Source organism: Oryzias melastigma, linkage group LG13 (genome assembly GCF_002922805.2).
Source record: "Oryzias melastigma strain HK-1 linkage group LG13, ASM292280v2, whole genome shotgun sequence".
NCBI lineage: Eukaryota > Metazoa > Chordata > Actinopteri > Beloniformes > Adrianichthyidae > Oryzias > Oryzias melastigma.
The window spans coordinates 11,421,043-11,437,759 of record NC_050524.1 but is presented as its reverse complement, the minus strand read 5'-3'; the positions used below and the strand labels follow the sequence as shown (position 1 = coordinate 11,437,759).

The 16,717-nt window shown below is 37.7% G+C and overlaps 1 protein-coding gene across 7 annotated transcripts in view; it reads right to left on the bottom strand.

Moving 5' to 3' along the window:
• Nucleotides 1-16,717, bottom strand: part of pitpnm3 (PITPNM family member 3) — a 115,447-nt gene that overhangs the window by 56,797 nt on the left and 41,933 nt on the right. For all 7 annotated transcript variants that reach the window (XM_036214886.1, XM_036214885.1, XM_036214887.1 and 4 more), the window contains exon 4: nt 63-133. In XM_036214886.1, coding sequence (XP_036070779.1) covers nt 63-133 — 71 coding nt within the window. The remainder of the gene's footprint in view (nt 1-62; nt 134-16,717) is intronic.

Sequence of the window (16,717 nt, the reverse complement as noted above, 5' to 3'; positions counted from 1 at the left end):
AAGCAGGGAAAAAAATAAACACTTTGTGATAGAATTAGAAAAAGAAACAACCAATCTCCTACCTCTGAACCTTCCATCCCTTCTATGCTGCTCTGAGGAGGACAGTGCGGACCCCCCAACTGGTACAGACCCTCTGTATTAGAAAGGATAAGAGCAGGAGATAGTAGAAAATAATGGTGAGACAGAAGCTACATCACCAAGAGACACCAATAATGTGAGCATAAATGGATATTGATCAGTGAATATGGTCAATATTACTAATGCCTCTTCATCTCTCTTCATTGCAGCTCCACATCTTTGCATCCTCGAGCCCAAATCAACGACAGCAGTGATTGTTTCTCTTCTGCAGCATCTATAGCCATCTCTTATTAGATTGTAGAAAAACTCTTGTAGCAAAAAAAAAAAAGGAAAACTAGAGAAGCTCCCCCTCTCTGTGTGAGGTTAGACGTTCCATGGGAACCTGGCCAAACTCATTAGCCTCTCCAGAAGCCTCTGCATGCCGTGTCATCTTATTCCTGAGCCCTCTCCTTCATCTCTTTCTATTTTCTCTGCAGGCTCAGGCTGCAGCTCTGCTTCATTCTGGGGCTCATTGTTTGTTTGGCCTCCTTGTCTGGGACCCACTGTCATGCGAGGCTCTCACAGACTCCTTCGCTGTCGGCTTCCTTCAGCTCCATTCCCAGCCTACAGCCTGACCCCGACTGCCTGCTCGTCTAGAACAGAGGAGCTCACAAAGGGGACTCGCAGTACTATTTTTGGAAACAAAGTAACAGAAAATCAATGTGGAGGATCTTTATCTTTTTTTTTTCTGAAATACTGTTGGGAAATAGACGGAAAGTGACAAAATTAAAAACTAAAAAGAAATATCTGTGTGAATCTGTAACTAATTTTAAGAGATTAAATATATTTTTTATAATTATTATTCTTGCACTTATATCATTGATGTCTAATAGGGTGACTTGTCTAAAATAATTCTGAAGCAATCCATCTGTCAAATGAAATCATAAAGATATATTTTTGATTAAATATATCGTTCAAAAAGTACAATTTGGTTTGTTTTTTGAACACAAAGAAACATAAAATACTTCTGTGTGAAAATAATTTGAAAAAAATCTCAAATCTGAGGATTTTATCAATAATCGAAAGTGTCAGACGTTCGTCAGATCATTGAACCTTAAAGTTTCAGAAAATAGAATCAAGTGTGAAAGGTGTTAAAATGGTTCCAACAGTGAGCATTTGACAGTTTCACTTCACAAACGGTCAAAATAAAAGGATAATAATAAAAATGTAGCCACGTTATAACAGTCATGAATTTACAAACTAACCACAGTAACAAACTTTTTAAAAAGTTATTTTTTGTTTTTAAAATAAACTATTTTCCATTAAAGTGATTAGGAACTGACTTGCTTGTATTACAAGTCCGTTATGGTCACTTGATGAACTGACCTGATTTTTATGTGGTATTCATAAAAAACAATTACTTTAATATTTAAAATTGTTTTTATTTGTTACATTTTATTTTCTTCTTTTATTTTGAAATCCTACATCCTTTATTATATTCTCTTCCTGTTAACGTGTCACTTCTAGGTTCTGTTGTCGATTTCTGCACAAACTTTTTGGCTCCTCAATAGTTCTCGACCGCAGCACAAAAGGAAGCCTCAGCAAAGAAGAGCCGCATCAGGCCAGAACTCAGAAATTCACTTGCACCTGAAGGACAGTGAACACCCCCTTGAAGATAATAAAGTGCACTTTTTGAACAGAGAGGGTTTCTGAAAGTGGAGTCAAGAAAGCCATGTCGAATTGGAGGAACCTTCTCTCAATAGAGGCGGGGGTCTGACAGGTTTTTTATCTCAATACTTCTGTGACATTTTTGCAGAGGAAACTAAGATTCCATTTACAGCATGAGGTCCTGATCTCGTTTTCACTGACCGTAGTTTATTCGTTATTTTGGGTCTGTTTTTATACACCGGCCCTTTCCAAAAAGTAGAAAATCAAAAAAGTGTTTTGATTTCCACAATTCCATTTAAAAACATAAACTTTTATAGAAAATAGATTTATGGCACACTGTTGAATTGATTTCAAATGGATTTAGTTTTGCATAAATTGGGATTCAAGCTCATAAAACCAACAAAAACAGGATTTTAAATAAGTGGAAAAATCTGTCCAAATTTTGCACAGCATGAAGGTTTCAAGCAGAGTTTCACCAACTTATCTACTAAACTCAAACAAAAACTCTCCAGATGTCTTTAAATTGGTTCAGTTTGGATCAATTGACTAAGTTTAGTTCAATATGGGGATTGGGGAAGACTTCAAATGTGACAATTAGCAAGAAGACCGTCATTGATCCTCTCCATAGTCTGGGTAAGCGACTAAAGTTCATATCTAAGGCTGGCTGTTGCGTTCAAGCAGATCAACAGAAAGTCTAATGGAAGGACAAAATCTAGCAGGAGAAGATTCAAACATTTTCAAGAACCTGTAAACATCCAGAAAGAGCAGAATAAGGAAGAGGAACAGCTTCAAAAACCATCACATTCAGACGCATTTGGGAGATCGGCTACGACTGTCGGGTTCCTCGGGTCAAGCACCTTCTGAGCCTGGACCCATGGAGGGAATGACTCAACCTGGCCAAAGAGAGGAAGTTCTGGACCGTTTTGGTCCAGGGTCCTGTTTTCTGATGAAAGTGAAGTGTGTCTGTCATTTGGGAATCAACGTTCAAAGCGTTTAGAGGAAGACCGGTGAGGAGCAGAACTGATGTAAAATTATACAGTCAGTCATGATTTGGGCTGCTGTGTCCAGCACTGGTGTTGGTAAACTTCTTCAATCCAGAATTCCTGCAGAAGTCTACCAGAATGTATTAAAGGACTTCATGATTCCTATAGCTGAAGATTTGGATGGAGATGCAGATTTTATCTTTCAGCAGGACCTGACCCCTGCCCATACTGTTGAAAAGATGGACATATTTTGAAAAGACTCAATTTTAATTGATTTGATTTAATAATCTCTATAATTATCTTCTTGAAAAAACTGAGAATTTAATGGTGATTTCTCCACGATATTCAAATTGTTTAATATTTTGTATTTATGGGTTTTATGAGCAAATTTATGTAAAAATAAAGACTTGAAATCAATTAAACATTGGGTCCTGAATCTATATTTTAGAAAAGTTGTTTGTTTTTTTAAGGGAATTATGAATTCACTTTTCCATGCAACTCTGATTTTTCCCTTCTTATCTTAAGTTCATTTATTACAATCATTAAACCAATAAATTGTAATTAACCAGCCAACCAAAACACGTGTTTTCTTCTTTTTTTCAACATTGGATCAAAGATAAAATGTCAATTTTTTCTCCCATAATACAGTTTGTAAATATTTTTTTTGTTTTTTGTAGCTCATGAGTTATTATGAATACTAATATTTTTAGGACCAGCAGACCTGAAAATGATCAGAGAGTCTTCTTGATTAAAAAAAAAAAAAAAATTTAATTTGATTCTAGATCTAATAGTTTAATATGATATAGTAAATGTTCTTAGTATTCTACAGCCTTTCAAAATGTTTCAATGTTTCACACGTAAATCAGGTGTTCCTGTGATCACTGCAGGAACTGGAAGTCTGATGCTTAGATTAGATTTATCCGAAATACTGCTAAACTGTGTAATGGTGCAAAACAATTTATCACTAATCCTAAGAGAGCAGTTTAGAGCAGGATATTGATGTCGGCACAGCATGTACAAAACGCTGTGAAGCTGCAATGAAGCATTATCTGGGAAAGTATAGTAGCAGGCGAAGTGACGGCAACAGCTGTGCTCAGCAGACTGTGGCAAAGACAGGAAATAGGGCTTCAGTCACCTCGTCACATGTGAGAGTCGCACATATGCTGAACCGCTCCAGATTCAACATCAAGTGAGACCTTTTTTTTTTAAATTAGAGCAAACTGTTGAAATCATTTGTCTATTGGCCCAGCTTAGTGGGGTAAACTGCTTTCCCTATGCTTAGAGCCAAACAGGCGCCTTACCCTGCAGCAGACTGAGCTGCTGCAGGGAGACTCCAGCAATCTGTCTGTTTTCTTGTGTTTCCTCTATCGAAGGTCCACGTCCTGCCGGTCAATATGCACTTCACCGAGCTCATCCTGAAATCATTTTCGCCCGACAAAAATCTAATAATCGGGAGAGTGCACGAGGAACGCTGATGGAGCCGCAGTTCCAGCCATTTCCAGCAACTTTCAGGCCAGTCAGACGACTGCGCTGCTGCGGCTGTTATCACACAGGAGTACGGGAAATTTCAGGAGTCCTCCACAGGAGTGAGGAAGGGAAAATTGACCCCAGCAAAAGGGCTGTGAAGATGAAAGAGCTCTGCAGAGGAGTCTGCAAGAGCTGAATGAGAAAGGATGAAATATTGATCCAGACATCACTCTGTCAGAGTAACTATGGTTTGAAATGTCACGATCTCATAAAACAAAAAAGATGCTCTTTTTTTTTTTATATCTCAGCCTGCTGCTTATCTCCAGGTGAATCTTCCTCCTTTTGGGTTTGGAGCACCAGCACACACTTCCACATTTATCACCTTCAACTGAGCAGTTGGGGAGACAGACAAGAGCAGCAGGATGAGAGCAACAAGCAAACGACTGCATTCATCAAAAGGAACACTGGCTTCCAGTCTGCAGATTTATATCTGCACGGCAAAGACAAAAAGAGCCCAAAACACCCTCAAAGTTTCCTAGAGAGGGAATCAGCTCATTAGGGAAAGTGTCAGGGTGAAATATATACATAGGGGTTGGAGGGAGAGCACAGAAAAAAACTGCATTGTTTTCCTCACAAAATAAAGCATTTTTGGCAAGAAAGATAAAAAAAAGACAAATAAACTTAAAAAAAATGTCTAATAATGTGTTTAAGAAGCTAAATAAAAAATAAAGTAAAACAAAGAATGGAAACTTAACCCTTTAGGATCATGAGCTAAGGTTTATTATTTTTGTTTCATTTTTATTGGTTCACAAATCTAAGTGGTGTAAACACTTCATTTCAATATACAGATATATTCCATTTCCTTTTTTGTGCTTATTGATGCTGACTTTATTGCCCTGCCTGTAGATTGCAGGTTTCATTCCTGGTTTATGAGGGTTCACAACCTGCTTGGAGAGCAGGTGTTTTATCATTTTCAAGTTGTCACATTGAGTTTATCATCTGTGACAGCTATTCCTTTTTTTTTTTTTTTTTTAAATCTCCTCACACTCACCGTAAATGACAGCAAAACATGTGGCAGCATCTTTCTTTCTCCCACAGGTTAAAACTGGGTTAAACGGATCACTTTGACGCAAAGCAATTTCTGCAAACTGTAAGTACTTTGACAACTTGTGGCTTCTTCGACTTGTACTTTTGTTTGTTTTGATGTTGACAAAAAAACAAAAAACAAAACTTAATCCTAAGAGGATATAAAGTGACTTCAGGAAAAAAGATATTTAGGACTTTTTATGTTGAGTTTTTAGCAATATAAACCCTCAGAGCACAAATTAACTGTAAGCCTAGACTTAATATACATCTAAAAAAATCGTGTTTGTAGTTTATGACTCACTCTGATCCTCTTTTGATGTATCTTAAGAGTTTCCCCGGTGGTCTTTTAATTATGATGTCACTTTTACCATTTTTTTTTGTTTTTTTGTGTTGTTTGAGTCAGTTTGTGACTTTTAAAATTCTGGGCATTCTTGTGGCACTGGGAGTGATGTAGTTGTGGTGGGTGGGACCATCGGTGCAGAGTCACGCACTCAATGACACTTTAACCCGCTAGCTTACAGCCCCTCACACCCCCAACCAAACATTACAGCTGCAACAAGCAATATCAGAGCTCTCTAGCTGTGCAGTTTTGAGCCAGAGGCCATGAAAACAAAATGAGATATACATCTAGTTGTTTACAAGAGGATGCATGAGATTAGAGGAGATCAGGGAGCCTGAGGCCTTCCGTTGTAGGTTCTACGTCGCACCTACAAACTTTCTCAAACAACATTTTTGTGTCTACTCCTGATTCACAACGATTTGAATCAGAAAACACTCAGAAATGCAAATTTAAGCTTATTTTTATCTATATTAGATATCTACCATTGATTAAAGTCTTTAAATTATTGCTCAGGTTTAAAAGAGCACTTAGAAAAAAAAAACACATTTTTGTAAAGTCATGGTACAGTTGACATGATTGTGGCTTGGAACATTGTAAAACACACAGGGGTCACGATTTATGGTTGTACATCACAGTTTGAGCATTGAGGGAACAGGTCAGGGTGATCATTTGGATGAATGCTGTCTCCTGATTGGATAAACAGCCTCCTCTGACCCCTCGCACACTGTAAGCATGCTAACACTCTCGGCCATCTGCTCACTGCTGCTGGCATTGGGGTCTGTCACTTTGCTCTATGGAGCAAAGACCCCAGGAGGCGCCACCAGCTCTGATGCATGAAAAACCTGCAGACAAAACACACAGCTGCATACAAACACACACACACACTGCACATAAACTGACAATAGGCATTCTGAGTGAAGTAACCACTCATGTTTAAAGGGGACAAAAATGCAGAAATCACGATAACAGTAGACTGACACAAAATGCAATGGCTTCCATCCAGCCTTTCTGATCTAATGTGCTGTTTTCATAAAAGCAAAAGACAACAGATAAACTACCACAACAAAAATGGAAAAATGGCCTATCAAGCATCATCAGCTCAGTCACAGCAGCACACCTGAAACAGAATCTACTACAATTCAAGAATTAAAAACAGCTTTTGTTGCAAGTTCACACATGAAATTCAGCTGACAGTTTTTAAAAGCGCTGGTAAGCTTTTTATGGTTTCACTGATATAGAGTTTTAAGGGTAAAAGTATCAAGCTTTTAAATAAAAGAAAGACTCATAAAAAAAGCCAATAACATCTTCTCCAGCTGCCAGAGGTTGTGTGTTTGGTGTCCAGAGTTACAGTCACAATTATTTCCTCACAGCTTGTACTCTCTATTGTTCTTTAGCTTCACCTTGATTTTTCGCCTTTAAAAGACAAACAAGAAATGCAGGAAATCGATGACCAAATCAGAATTATTCCCCTTTCTTTCAAATTATAGGGGCATTTGGGGGTCCAGAATAGTTTTTTTAAGGGGAAACCCTCTTGGCGGTCTCCACCATGAGGGTGGTCTGTGTGGCGGAGGAGAAGCGCATTTCTTCATGTGAGTTTAAAGAAGTTCACATGAGTCGATGTTGCAATTTTTTGAGCGGTGGCAGCTATGCGTTAACATAGATGACCGGCAACTCGAGTCATCGAGTGGAAGTGGCGTCCGAATTTGAAGACCCTGGGCATGTCTGAATTCTTTTACCTACTTACTATATAATGCACTGTAATCTACAATTATAAAATCCAGCATTCTAGAAATTTCCCAGAATTCTTTGCAGGTGGGCCACAAAGGTTTCCAAAATTTGGGGCTTGATCAGGAGCAGATGTGTGGCGTGTTTTGGTAAACCACAAAAAAACAACATGGAATCTATATGAAAACTGAAATTGGATTGAAAATTGAAATAATTTTAAAATGGAACATTTTGGAGTTTCTAATTGAAAAACAATGGATTTCCTCAGGGAAAATGCAACGTAAGGAGAAATAAAGGAGCAGGACGATTTGAACAGGACAGATAATTTCAAAGTTTTAATCAAACCCAACATAAAGTCCACGCACAAAAGACGCTTCAACAACAGAAAAGAAGCTTTCTTAAAAAATTAAACCAATAAGATAATTGCAGGCAGCTGTGACTACCTCGTGAAAGCCACATACAACCTGCAACAAAGATAACCAAAAAAATATTTACCGCATATAAGAAACCCTTCATGACCAATCGCATCTTCATCAGGAACAATATGCCCAACAAGATTTTTGCTTCTGCTCAAAATCTTTCTGTTCATTCAAAGTTAAATTCCCCCGAGAATCTGGGTAAGATGCTGTCTCACTACATAAATAAAATGGCGTCACTCCACATTTGCTGAACCACATAAAGAAAGTGGAATAGTTTAATTTTCCTTGGACACAAACTTGAGTTATTTTTTTCTTTATTTGTTTGGGTATCAAGTTCATACATGCAGCATAAGTGAAAAAACATATGGGCGTTTAGTAGTTAGTAGTGTAAAAGTATTTGTAGTTTGTGATGGAAATCAAACAGCTGACCCCACAAATGTTAATAAACATCCAACACCTTTGCTATTCAAATCTTTGTGACACAACAACATGCCGGGTGCATTTCTCCTCCTGTTTTTCAATACATTTCTCTGGTGTTGTTGTGTAAGCCGCAGCGGTGTCATTGTCAACAATGTGCGATCGCGGCATTTCTGGCTTCATATCCTGTCAGACGAGCTTCCGGAACAAGCACACAAATGAAGGCTCGCACACACAACTGCACAGGTGTTTTTAAAGAACAACATAAGTTCAGACACAGAGGAGCCGTTGTCAGAGAAAAATGCACATAGATACACAAAAACTAAAGGAGTTTTGACTTTTTGGTGCTGAAGGTTTTTTTTGCGGCACTGCTGGAAGGAAAAACAAAATATAAAAGATTTACAGAAAGTGATTGAATGAGTCTGACACCTTAGATGTATGTTTTTTTATACAGGAGAACCTGCAGAGAAGACAGCTGTAATGGTCTGACTGTTCATCCTGTCCTAACATTTTCTCTGTGGGTCATTGGTGCATTGTATATTCCCCTCGCGTATTACATTCTCAGAGAAAGAGGCCCGCGATGGGTCATTTGGCAGTACTTCCCAATTACTCATTGCTACCAAACTGTTTCTCTGACGTAGCTATTCCTGCTAAAATTACACAGAATTTGACTTCGTCCACTGGTGTGGAAGCCAAGTTTGAGTCGACACTTTTTGTTTACTGAGAAGGCTGTCGCTCTCCAAAAAGGATCACTTATGTAATGGAGCTATTTTGGGTTGAATCCCATTATTGGGCATGATGCTGTGAATGAATTTAAACAAGACGGAAGGGAGAAAAGCAGCAATATGGAGTATTTGAAGAGACGAGGAAGTGAAAATGCGCTGAAGTAGAAGCTCAATTACAGACTGCAAATGCACAAACATGGAGAGGCCGATGGAGAAAAAGAGCAGCTGCTGAATCCATACCTCCTTTACTTAAAGTCACCTCTTCCTGGAGTTATCATGACTTTCAAGGCTTTGATGAAGAAGAAGAAGAAGAAAAAATATATAGGGAGATGATGCTGCTGGGAGAATGCACAATTATAAAACCTAAAGTTCAACCATGAACAGAACGACAAGGTCAACACATCCATATGTGCTTTAGTGTAACAAAAGGAAGATGGAGCTAAAAATACGGCGGTTGTCACACTTCAGCTGTTACCGCGCACCGACTGAAAGCCCAGCTGCACCCTTAAAGGTTTTCAGATGATTTTAAATGCTAATGGTTTTTGGAGTGAACCTGACTCTGATTAGATTTTCTGTTTCTGTTCTGTCACAAGCAACAACCCAAAAAACAGAAGATGATTGGAATGAGGGAGGCAGTTGCTGTGTCATCTTGATAAAAACATCACAACACAAAGCAAACAACTTTTCTCCAAAATCCCAAATGATAGCATAAAATAATTTAAGAGTAATTTATGATTCTGACTGTGATTGGGGGACAGATGTCTTTACTTATGCTGATTTGGATGAAAAATGTTACAAAAACTGACAGATCAAAGATTCCACATTTATAACCTTCTAAAGTTAATAAAAATGTGCCAAAATATAATATTTGACTTGTTTTTTTTTTCTAAAACATGAGTTTGTCACCAACATTGACAGTATAAAAGAACTGGACTTTCCCCTTTCCGTCTGCGTTCTAAACAGGAAGTCCCCGCTGGTTCCAAAAAAAAACAAAATCCCACAGACTTCTATTGAGAAACAAGCAGCTTTTACATCTGCAGTCATTCTATTTGTCAGAACAACCATTCTCACTTTACTACCTTTTTGTAAAAAATTTTCTTGCTAATCCTATTTTTTTTTTTTACTTATTTTATCTGTGGACGTTCTAAACTGACCAATCAGATGCCTCAATAAAAGTATGTGATCTCACATCAAACATTCAACATGTTTGAAAGATTTTGTATAGCCTGGTTTCAAGTGGTAGAGGTGTGGTCTTCCAACAAGCTCACTTCTGATTGGCAAGAGTGGTTGCCATAGAAACGTTCACTCAGACCTACTCAGGCTAATCACTATTTATTAACGCTGCCCGTTTCTAATATGGCAGCATCCATATTAAAATAAATCGTGAATAAATGTATTTAATTTTACTGGAGCCTAAATGGGGGACATTACACTCACTCTGTCCAGTTCTCATATACAGTCAATGGTTACAAAGTGTAATGGTCAAAAAAGTTTTGTCTGTGAACAAAAACCCTTATGAGTAAACCCATGTGAAAACCTGAAACATAAACAAAATGAGTGAAGAGAAAATATAAAATTTGATTAGCTGTAAAGCTGCATTTACAAATGAAATCTGTGCATCAGGACTGTCAAGTTTCAATGTTACGTCATGTACAAACCCGATCAGAGGTCCTGCAATGCGATTTGAGCATGTTGTGTAGCAGGGCGATGTGTGGCACGTCAAGAGTTCAAATATCTGAACTTTGGCAAATAACCAATCAACCAATCAGGGATTCAGCTTTGCCACATGACATTTATGATCAGCAGGTGAAATTCAAAACCAACATGGAGGAAATCTGATCACTATTTCTGAACTTTATGATACATTTGTTTTTAGTTTTCATCGAGGCATTAATGTCCTCTATTTTCAACAACTTCTCCGCCTCTCCTCTATTGTCTTTCGTCTGTTTTTGATTTAGTTCTCCATGCCTCTGTTTGATGCAGTGCAATTCATTTGTTGTTCTTAGGTCTTGGAAAAAATGATCTAGGTGGATCATTTGTGGCCCTGTCCTTGGCTGTGGACCTCGCCTCTGGCTCATTCCACACCCCCAGCTGTTCCCCAGTTCCATCTGGATGAAGCCTGTCTGCTACACTATTCAAACATAGTTGTAGAGCTAGATGTACTAGATCTTATTTAACAGCCATATCGCATGTCCCTGCTGGGAGAGGATCCCTCCTTTCTGCTGACATCTCTTAGGTCTCTTTTTTCCCCGTTACCTGTTTTTTTTTTTTTTAAAGGAGTTTTTCCTCACCGAGAATGAGGGTCAAAGGACAAGGATGTACAAGGTCCATCTAGCTGATTCCATGCTTTTGTACAATTATTGGTGAGAAGCTCGTTGAGACAGCTGATTTGATATTGGGCTTTGAAATTGAATTAATAAATTGGTCCTCTTGGTTTATTCTTTCTCTTTCACTTTTGGAAAGTAGCTCCTCCCACATCCCAATTGAGTTTTTGATCACATTTTTTGCACAGGCAGCAAATTGGACCTCAAAAGAAAAGCATCCAATGCAAATTTGGTGTGAAAATTGTATTTGATGGGAACACAGCATAAAATGTCATTTTGACTTTAGAATTTTTTTACTTCAAATCTACTCTGATTCTTGTTGTATCTCCTTTAAATCACTTCATTAAAATGCATCAAAAACCATTGCAAAGCTAAATCTTTGCCTGCAATATTCCAGCAAGTCAAGGATGAAAACAGACAATGAAGCACTTCAGCAGGCATACAGTGTGCACACATTTGTATGCAGCACAGCGTCGAGCGCCGTTTCTATTTTCAGCAAGTTTGACTCTGTTGTAGCAGTGAGGGAGGAAGAGTGGGGCATTGTAATTGCAAATATTAACCCAGTCCAAATAAAATTCACAGCAGTCGTCCCTGAGCTTCACAGCAGTCCTGAATCATCTTTGCGTAATGAAATCAGTGTGAAACTCTGCCTCATGCTGTTGATTCTTTTCATTTCAATCATGCCAAACAACTGACAAGACAAGGTGTGTGTGTGGGTCAACACTAGTAATGCTGCATTAATTTGTTGCCCATAAAACATACAAAAATTGGCTCGCTGGAACAAACAATCAGCAGAATCTTTTGTTTGACACAACCATGAAGTTTTCATGAGGCGCTTTCCCCGAGCTGGGGATTTTGCCGAGAAACAGACACTTTTCCAGAACACTTTATGGCTCCATAATGATGTCTCCGCTGACCCTCTTACGGCGCCGACGCCAGTTTTGGGGCTCAACACACCTAAAGCGCTACATCACATTTACGTGCAAGTATCCATTACACACCTAACTCTTTGCTTAAGAACACTTAACATCTCATATTGACAGAAAAGTGAGGACAGTCCTTTTGGTAGGACTTCCTACACACGAGTGGACAGCTTATGGATCAACTTTACTTTAACTGACAGCAGAGGCATCTGAAAGCTGTGGACCGCATAATCCTCATGTTTTATCCAACACAGAACTCTCCCCTGTGACTTTATAATGAGCAGCTAAAGGCCTTTAATGTTCCAGCAGGCTGAAATACAAAACTGCTAATAAGTCACAGCAACATAACACATTAACATCTGGCTGCTAATGTAAAGCTTGTTTCTGCGACTCCTGTGTCGCCATAAAATCAAAACAACAGAGGCAACAAAAAACTGAAATTGGAACTACATCCAGTCATTAAAATAGAGGAGATGGCAGGAAATGTTTCATATCTTTAATTTAAAAAACGCAGAAATCAGCAATGCGCTGAGCTGTCCTTGCAATCGGACTCAATGAGATCCATCGAGTGGTGTCAGATTGATTTCACATATTGTTGCAATCAGAGCTCCCAAAGCAGTATGGCGTCCTTGAGGACAGAGATGGATCGTCTCCACCTGCGTGCCAGCATGAATACAGAATAAGAGTACAAGACTCCAGTCTGTTTGGTGCTGTCAAATAAATCTTTGAAATGTAATTAATATATATTGGCTCATGGGTTAGAAAGAGGAATCACTGAAGCAACTTGGTATTAGTGCTTTAAAAAAGCATAATTAATGTATTAATATTTTCTAAAGACATTCTCGTTTTTTTTTGTATGCTAATTGCACCAATTTAGCCATCTTTGGGAAATAACTAAAGCACAAAGTATTTTTTCTAACCAATGGTGCTTGTTAAAGTCCCACTCGGATCATCTTTTGATCTATTGTTAAATCGTTCCCAGTGGTCTTTTAATTATGATTATGCTGTTTTTAGCTAAAATCAGAAAATGTTTCTCCACAGCGGCAGAATTTCTAATGAACTATTAGAAATTTGCATCTTAATTGTGCGGCAAAGTGTTGGGACAGAGCAAGCCCACCTCCATTTCCCATCATCCATCTTTTTACATGCTCTCCCGATAGCTTTCAGGCCTTCATACTCCTATCCTAACATTAATGGTGCAACAAAAATGGCAACCAATATGTCAGAGCTATCCAGCCGTACAGCTTTGAGCCAGATACTTCCTTGGATGAGTTGTCTGCAAGTTGCTCAGATAAATCAAATCAAACTAAAATTTATTATAAAAAAAAAAAAAAAAAACACTTCTTATACTTGTTCATAGTTAAAAACAGAAACAGACAATAAAAGAAAAAGTCAAGAAACTATAAGAAATTTAAGGCTTGGCTCTGCTGTGAGGAAACAGTATTTTCAGAATGTCTTCATACCAGGAGCCAGCTCAGCCACAGGAACATTAGCACAGCCAGACCGAGACAGCTTTGGGGTCCACTATTTAAGTATTTATCCTGTCAAAATGTCTCATCACGCCCACCTCCAAGTCAACTTTAAATGTATTGAAGTTGCTTAATTGATTGTTTAATTATAATTGTATTCTTTTAGAAACAGTATGAATGAAGCACTGAAAAGTGAACTCTTTTAAATTTACATGTGACAAGGACTAATAAATATTTTCTATTCAAACACTTTCGAACTCCATGCTTTTTAAAACATCAGACATGTTTGCACATATCGCTCTGCACATAATGATGGACATTTCTTTTAGCACTGGTTTGGTAAATGCTCCAATTTTTGTGTTTATGTGGACAGTGACAATAAAGGCATAACCATATCTATCAATCTAAGAGGATGCATCAGAATGGCCCGCCAATTGTAGCATCTACGACACCCCACAAGCTTTTTCCAACTTTTTTTTTTTTCATCACCTGCAGATTCATAATGATTTAATAAAAAATACTACATTTTAAGTTCAATTTTTTTTCATATATGTCCATTGTGAGAAAGATTATCAAGAATATGTTAAAAACACCATTGAAGTGGGCGTTTATATTTTTAATCAATGCTTTATATTTATCTTCAGATGTAGGATGATTGAACGTTGAGTTCAAACTGTTTTGTTAGCAACCACTTCCATTTTTCTGGAGCAACACAGTAATAAATGGCTGTTACTGCAGTGGAGCGCTCCTCAAGTCACTGCTGGTTTAGCCCGTGCTCTGCTGATGGGGTTCTTCAGGCGGGGTGGAGTGTTTGTAATGCAGCCACCAGATTACTGCAGAGGCAGTTTCTTTAATCTCTGCAGGACCAGACTGTACTCCGTCTGAAGCGTGGTGATTAAAAGAGCCCACTCCATTTGTCAAACCTTAGAGCTGACCTTTATCGCAAAAGGCTCATTTTAACAGTAAACAAAACCACAAGGCAGTCGCTTGTCCTTAAAAGAAGTAATTACAAGCTGATTGGTTAAATCTAGACGGTAATTTCATTTTTAGCTGATTATATTCTCAATGTAAATGTTTGTTTTACCTTTCATCATTTGTCTATTTATAAGATGAATACAAAGTATTACAAAGGATCACAAAAATAAAGCAAATGTTGTAATGATAGCACAGAAAAACACATTTAGGCACAGCAAAATACTCAAAATTATTTAGAATGAATGTTGGTAACATTCAAAGAACCCAACTTCCTTCAAAAATGCTGAACGTTTTAGAGTTAAAAAAATGCAGTTTAAATCTGTAAGGAAACAGGATTGATTTACAACCAAGGAGAGGCTGTGAAAATTGAATGTAATGAAATAAGTTTCTCACAGGGGAAACAACACTTACCACTGGATTCAATTTGGGAAAATTGAATTAAAAAACAAAAAAAAAAAACTGTTGACATGTGAAAGTTCTTCATTAGCTGCAGTTTAAATGACAAAAACTTTTACCTGTTTGTACCATCACAGTCTCTCACTACATGATTATATATGAACCCTTAGAGCAGAGTGAAAGCTGCTTGAATATCCAAATGAGGTAAAATTGCTCCAAGTCGTCAAGATGCAGGAAAAAAATCTGTATGCAGAAATAAAAAAAAAACAGAAGCTGCCACGTTGATCCTCTGCAGCTTGAAGTGTAAACACTCAAAAAGGACCAAAAAAAAAAAAAAAAAAAACAGAGAGAGGCTTACAGTAACTGACTATAAGAGATGAAAGAGGAAATCACTTTTATTAAAGATTTTGAACATTAAGCAAAAGCTGACAAAACAAATTAAAGACTTATTGCAAAGAAAATGCTTTTTGGTGTTTTTGTAGCATTAAATATTTAAGAAAATTAGGATTAAAACTGTATGCAGACGAAAAAATGCTGTAAGGAAGAAGTTTTTATACAACATCTACAATTAACAGGCCTCGAGCTCTGCTCCGCTCAGTTCCAAAGCATCCACTTTCAGACAAATAGCTTTGCTTTCCTTGTCCAGGCTGGCCTCAGGCTCAAAACTGTACGGATGATAGCGTCGATATTGTTCTCCATTTTTGTAATGTTAGGTTTTGAGCGGCTGTAAGCTAGCAGGGGAGACTGTAAACAGAAGGTCCGTTTCATCTGAGCGGTCCCGTTCAGTTTCAAATGGTCCAGGCAACTCAGGTGAGCGTTTCTGCACAAAGTTGGAATGTCTGCTGAATAGGAATTACTTAGAATTACTTCAGTATTTAAACATATTCTTAATAATAATATTGTTTTTAATATAGAACCAGCACTTTGTTTTTTATCCTTATTTTATACTTTCATAGTCAATACTTTATCTTATATTTTATTGTTATTGCCTCTGTACTTAGAAAAGGACATCACTTTTTAAAAGAATGTAATTTATTTCTTTATTTCACTGTACAAGTGTGCAACAACAAATTAACAGTATCCTATCAGTCATGGCGCATGCAGGGTGTAGACCGATTGCGTAGCTTTGCGTCATAGTAGTGTGAATATGGAAAAAGCGTAGCTAACAACAATGGAGGCTGTCAATTTTTTCCGCTTGGCTTTTGGCATTTTTATTTACACAACATTTATGTTGTATGAGAGAAAATTCCTGCTGGTGAAGGGAAAAACAGCAGATTTATTCAAGCTTTTTTTTGTCGTGATGAACTTCCACTAATCTAGGTTTCAACAGTAGCTCAGTTCTATGGAACTACAACCAACAGGGGCCCATTCATAGTTTTTTCTGGTCTAATAGGTCCGTTATATAGTAGAAATGCTTAAAATACCAGACTAGACTGAACCAAGGAAGCAAGGCAAAAGAGATGATGGGAAACGAAGGCAGAATCACTCCATGCCCACAATTCAGAAGTGGATTTCTGATGAATTCCTGCCACTCTGCAGAAAAGGTCCTAGAAAATGACTTTTTTATGCTAAAGCTGGCATAATCATATTTAAAAGACCACTGGGAACATTTTTACAATACATCAAAAGATGAATGGAGTAGAACTTTACGGTGTTCTGTTGGCACACAACCAAAGAGAGATTATAGTGCCAAAATTTATTAAAGTAGGACTTGAGTACTATAATTAAACTGATTAATATTTT